Source organism: Nicotiana tabacum, chromosome 1, assembly GCF_000715075.1.
Source record: "Nicotiana tabacum cultivar K326 chromosome 1, ASM71507v2, whole genome shotgun sequence".
Taxonomy (NCBI): Eukaryota; Viridiplantae; Streptophyta; class Magnoliopsida; order Solanales; family Solanaceae; genus Nicotiana; species Nicotiana tabacum.
This window is the reverse complement of record NC_134080.1, coordinates 158,381,042-158,387,538: the sequence shown is the minus strand read 5'-3', so window position 1 is coordinate 158,387,538 and position 6,497 is coordinate 158,381,042. Positions and strand designations below refer to the sequence as shown.

General features: G+C 33.4%; 1 protein-coding gene across 1 annotated transcript; it reads right to left on the bottom strand.

Annotated features, from left to right (window-relative positions):
• Positions 1 to 4,353: 4,353 nt before the first annotated feature.
• LOC107774793 (uncharacterized) lies at positions 4,354 to 6,151 on the bottom strand. Its single transcript, XM_075221726.1, has 3 exons — positions 6,143 to 6,151; positions 5,312 to 5,395; positions 4,354 to 4,794 (listed from the first exon to the last, which is right to left on the bottom strand). The coding sequence occupies exons 1-3, from the start codon at positions 6,149 to 6,151 to the stop codon at positions 4,354 to 4,356; spliced, it is 534 nt and encodes a 177-aa protein (XP_075077827.1).
• Between the last annotated feature and the right edge of the window lie 346 nt (positions 6,152 to 6,497).

The window sequence follows — 6,497 nt, the reverse complement described above, 5'->3', positions numbered from 1 at the left end:
CTGCTTCACCATACATAATTTTGGAGTGGGAACAAGAACAAATGTGTTTACATTTGATTCTCAATTCTCTCCAGCAACTTTTTTATCCCAAACATCTCAATAATGACTGGGTTGATAACTCGTCCCTTTAATCTTATCAGTAGAAAAATCTATGCTTCCCTGCCCACAATGGAAATTTTTTTGGTCTTCTTCTTGCATTTGGAACTGGTTCCTTTCCCCTCAGATTCAGAGACTGCAACTTTTCTTTTTCTAAGATCCTCTTGCTTTTGGGTGTGGCTGACGCTGATTTAGCCTTTTTCTTTCCCTTTCTCTGAATAGGAATCTCCTCTACTTACTCATCTTCTTATTTTTTATCTCCCTCACTCACAAGATTCAATTCCTATACATCAGACTCATCTCTTAGCCTAATTTGTTGCTTCTCCTTTCTCTTTTTCTTGCTCTACTTCATAGCTTCTTCAAGAACATCCTTGCTCTTCCCTCTTGTATTTGGAGTCCTAGCTTTAGGAACATCAGAGACCCCTAATTTTATTGCCTTTTTGGTAACTTGCTTAACCCTTCCATATGTCCTACTTTCCTCACGCACCTTCTTTTCTTTTATTTCGGCAATCATCTCTGCTAGTGCCTCATCATCACTACTTTCACTACTTTCTTTTCTCACTTCAATTTCTCCCCCTTTTCTTTCCTTCTCAGTATGAGTCCAATAATAAGAAGTGCATTTATGTGTATCAACATTCTGAGAATCAAGTTCTTGAACCTTTTCAGTCTTTTTCCCAATATTCTCTTTCAGCAACCCTTATAAACACTTACTCAGTACTCTCACCATTTTCTACCGCACCAGCAGTAGAAGGACCTGGTTGTTGGCCAGAGAATTCTGGTACTTCTACTCTAGCACTACCCTTTTCTTGTTCCTTCCCAGTGCCTTTTGTGCCCTCCTAGTCATCTACACTAACTCTACTATCCTTTTATCATCTGCCACCTTCCTCCTTCTCCTTTTCAATCGTTTCTTCCCCCTGAATTTGAGACCCCTTTATTGGCAGATTTTCAGAACCAGAATTTTCACTTTCTTATTCATCGGAGTAGTCAGCCAAACCTACAATAGCTTTTGGGGTCTCTTGGGAGGGAACTTCATCTTGGACAGAGTCGGTATGACTAGGTGAGAGGGGAGAGGTATTTATTACTGGAGTGGGGTTTGACTCGATAGGACCAGATGCAGGTTGGCTTGGTGAGTTCGATATTTTCAAGCAGTTGAGATTTTTGGAAGAACTGGAAATTATGGTTTTCATTTTGAGGCTGGTTTTCTAAGAGAGATAGGTAATTGATCGAATGAGAGAAAAGAGACATGAAAGGGGGTAATTTTACACCCCGTAGAAAAGCTTAGTACCCTATTTATTTTAAATAAATACCATTTTAAAATATTACATACTATAGATACTTTTTTCCTTTATAGCAAAATATCTAATTATAGTTACATCATACATTTAAGGCACCATATATGCTAAATAATATTTTTCTCTCTCCTTTTTAGTCTTTTCTCTCACATAATCACCGTATATCTGCTCTAACCATGTTCTCTCTCTTTTTGCATACACTTTACTCTCTTCTCCCACAAACCCACGATTCATAACTCTTCTCCCACCCAAATTCTCTAGGTCTCCGCCATTATCACTCCCCATTTCGTATCTCTCTAAAATCATTGTTTTAGAGCCGATACAAGTGCTCCTGGTAGGTTTAATTCTTAGATTTTGATATCATTATTTTGTTTCTCTAATTTTGATACAGATTTTACTTTGTTTCTGAAACAATAACCATTGGTATTGTTTACTCACCAGGAAGCTTTGGTTTTTCTCTCAAATGTCGGATTCAATGCCACACAAGATAATAACTAGAGGTATACCCACCAAAATTCTCAATTTTGATGGGCCCTCTTTCTCGTTGCAAATAACTCAAGCGGAGTCGGATTTTGCAGGTTTATCAGCAACTACAGTTTCAGAGAGAAGAACTAAACTACACAATGACAAATCGAAAGAAGTCCAAGTTGAGAAATCTTCAAAAGAAACAAAAAATCCAGTTGCTTCAAAGAGGAAAAAACCTATGAATGATTCTTCATGTGTCAATCTTAAGGAAGTTGATGCAAAAAAAAACATCAGATACACGACACGAAAATGTAATTGATATTGTATCAATATGCATTCAAAGAAACTTATATGTATTCATAGTTATTCAAGTTATTTTATATGTATGATGTTTTATTCGTATGTATCTGGTTATATTCATAAGTATTAAAACAATCCAGAACTCATTTACACATTCACATTTGTCAATAACTGAGTTGTGCTTACTTGAATATTGTATGTTGTATTTAAATATATTTAGATGTATTCAAATTCACATTTTTGCACTATTTGGTATTAATGTATTCAGTTGTATTTATACGTATGTATATGTGTTCTGATGTATTTTTATAGTTGTATTTTTAAGGATTTTCAAGGTTCCCATCACTGTTATATTATTCAGCTGTATTCTGTTGTAATATTGAGCTGTATTCTGCTGTATTTTTCTTGCTTTCAGCTGTATTCAGTTGTTCTCAACTGTATTATTCATATGTATTTCTCTGTATTCAGCTATAGTCAGTTGAATTCAACTGTGGTGAATACAACTATAGTCAGCTGTATTCAACTGTTTTATTCAGCTTTATTCAACTGTAGACAGTCATATTCAACTATTTTAATCACCTGTAGTTAGTTGTATTATTCAATATTATTCAGCTGTATTCAGCTTTATTCAACTGTTTTAATCAGATATAGTCACTTGTATTCAACTGTTTTATTCAGCTGTAGTCAGTTGTAGTCAACTGTTTTATTCACATATAGACAACTGTATTCAACTGTATTATTCATATGTATTTCTCTGTATGATCCCTTTGAAGTATTTTTCATATCAGATCTGCTTCAACAGAAAGCTGGGAGCATGTAAGTATTCAATCATCATTCTTGTATGTAATATACAAATCTAATTGTATGAATTAGATTTAATTGTTTCAATCAATTATTTTTTAGGGATTGTGGGGTGCATATTGTAGCATACGCAGAGTTTCTGAGCACTCTTGGTGAGATTCCACAAACAACATTTGATTCCAATCTACTTCGTCAAAGATATGGTGCTCTCCTCTAGGACTATGCTATGCGGAAGATAGACGCTGATGCCATAAGAGAGAATGAAGCACCTTTAAAGATTGCTAGCCAAATCACGGAGTCAGATTCAAAGATGCAGATAGTGTTAGAGTAGCTTTAGGTTAATGTAGTTTTGGAATGTAGTTTGAAGAAGAATACTGTTTTGAGTATGAATTTTGGTGAAGATGGTATTTAATTTGAAAAACTTATAACTTTATCAACAGTGTTCGTGTATAACAATTGCAACTTTTCAATCGCTGTTTCACTGGTATTCATAAGTATTCATGCTTATTCTTCAATTTGTATTAATATTTATCTTACAGGATTCAAGTATGTATTAATACCAAGTAACTTTGCTTGAACAGGTTTTAGGTATTGAACATGTAAATATCAAAGTCAGAAACTTTATGTATTCTGATGGTAGGTTATATTAAAGAATTCAGATGTATTTTTCTGAATTCATGTGTATTCAGTTGTATTTAACTATATTATTCAGCTGCATTCAGTTGTATTCAACAGCATTCATTTATATGTATCTTTCAAGTTCAGTTAATACATATTAAAAAATACAAATTCAGATGTATTAAACAGGTTATACGTATTCAGTTGTATTCAGCTGTAGTCAGTTGTATTCAATTGTTTTATTCAGCAGTAGTTCATTGGTATTTTGTTATATTCATCTACATTCAGTTCTACTCAACTGTATTATTCATAAAAATACTTCAGCTATATTCAGTTGTATTTTTTAGTATTCATCTATACTCAGTTCTACTCAACTGTATAGTTCATATGTATGTCTCTGTATTCAGTTGTCATTTCTATGTATTCACCTATACTGAATTTAATATGTATCTTTCAAATTCAGTTAATACTTAAAAAAGAATATAAATTTAGATGTATTAAACAGGTTATTGTCTAGTTAGAGAATATAAATTCAGACTTAATAAAATTGTTATATTACAACTGAGTATATAGATATATTCCGATGAATTCTGACTAGTTATGTACATAACTCAGGCACTGTCTATAATAAACTGTCAAAGTAAGGCAACTATATGTATTCATAATCTGTTCACGAAAGTCATTTCAGAATATATTTCTTGACAATGAAAATTTATTACTTGACAATGTCATCATAAGTATTGATAAATCGTTGAAGCACCAATACATGTCAGAGTGTTAACTATTTATTACGTGGCACATTTCTACACGTTCGCTTGTTATATCCTCTCTTCCCACATATGCTACATGAATGTTGATTTTTCGGCTGCAACAATTCACTTAAAGTTTTATCGCGCTTCTTCTTTGGCCTTCCAGGAGGTATTTTCCATTTGGATGGTAGTACAACCTCTTCTGCAACATGTTCTGGTATATTCCAGTCATTTCTGTCCGGTAGCGGGTACATTGGCACATCGTATGTCATTACAATTGTATTTGGTTTGTAATAGTTAGAGCAATATTCTTCTAGCATTAGAAACTTGCTCTTCAATACAGTCCAAGCATGTGGGCATGGCAATTCATCAACTTGGAACCTCCCACAAATATATTTTTTCTCTAACAGGCAGACTGTGTAATTCCTCCCACCATCGTTAACCGTATGTAAGTATTTAGTTGATGGTACCACCTACATTTAAAAATAGAAATATAAGTTTTGAGCACATATAACTGAATTACCAAATGTATAATGCTGAATTACTAACTTACATACAACTGAACTATTAGCATATAGATGAATACATCATATATTTGGACCAGTAGAATATCAAGTGTAATTAGTGCAGAACTTATCAAAAGTCTGTTGTACTTTATGCTACATGAGGCTAACAAAAACATTAGAAGGATACGTCATGACAAGACATATTAAAATTACATATAATACAGCTTTGTTAGTTGTATTCTGATGTATACGAATAGTTTTTGTAGCATGTTTTTAGTTATATTCAGTTGTATTCATATCAGATCTTCGGAAAAATATGTCTTGTATGTGTTTGAATTTTGTTGTATTCATATGTATTAATGGTAATTGTATTTAAAAAATGATTGTATTCAGTTGTATTCATGCTCTGGCTATGATGGCTTGAAAGGTCTACCATACTCTGGCAACTAGAAGAAAGAGAAGATCCGCACGATCTTGTTCTGACTCTTTCTGGAGTACTTGATCTGGAAGTTGGGCGGTGCCCTTGCTCTTCTTCCTTCCTTGCTAAGGCTGCCTTAAGACCGGCAATCTGTTAAAGGGGAAAAACTAAAACTTAAAATCCAAATGCAATTCTTCTGCACTACATCTTTTGAAGAAAAGAATTGTCTTTTTATTATCTACATTGTAGAAGGGAAAAGCAGTTCATGCCTATAAGTTCACTGATAAACAAAAAATATGGCAATTTTGATTCCTTGACGTCAGAACTCTCCTTGTTGACCCGTGCAGTACCAAGCTCTACTGTAAAAATATGGCAGATTTTGTTCGTTGAGTTAAATTAGGAGAATATCATGTGATTTGATTTCCTTCTGTTTTTAACTAGTTTAACCTTCCACATTTTGCTCAAATACGTTATTGTATTCACATTAATGTCGCTTGAATACAGTTAAATACATATCAAACTTAGCTGGAATTCCCTTTTTAACGCCTACATTTTCTATTGTATTAATGAATACAACAGCTTAAATACATAAAATACATTCTATAAAAACATAAAAGGTATCTATAACACGTAATATAGCAAAAGATATCTATAAATGACTAATTAGACCTAAAAGATGGTGCTTTATGAAAAATTATCTTTTCTATACGAACACAATTTAATAGTTATTCGGCTCAATCAATCACAGTTATTGCTCCTGATCTGATTTTAAGAGAGAAAAAGGGTAACACTGAAGTTTCAAAATTTTAAAAAGTAGTTAATAGGATTTAATTGTGCACTGGAACCTTCTCTAAAAAAATTCTCTGCCTTCTCTCTAGAAAATTCAGTGAACAATACTTTCGACATCACTTTTCGGTTCCAAAATCCGGTGGTGGTAACCAACCAATTTGGTGTCAAAAGATACATAATCTCCTTACAAGTAATACCCAATTGGTTTCAACTTCAGATCTATAGTCAATTTTTGTAGATCTTAATTTCAGTTTCACGAGTTACTGTAGCACACAGATTTCTTCATTCAATTTCAACACAGATTGCGTGAAGCAAATTCAAATCACAGTAGTATCGTTTTATTACAAACATACTGCAGCTTTGTCATGTAAGTAAGTGTTAAAGAAATACAACTGTGATGGACACACAGGAAGGTGGCCAGCCACTTTTGGTGGTTGCGCTGCCTACACAACTTCCTCCAAAC

Coding starts and splice junctions, on each gene's coding strand:
- LOC107774793 (XM_075221726.1), bottom strand. Junction 4,795..5,311: donor GATCAAGTACTCCAGAAAGA/GTCAGAACAAGA, acceptor TTTTAAATGTAG/GTGGTACCATCAACTAAATA.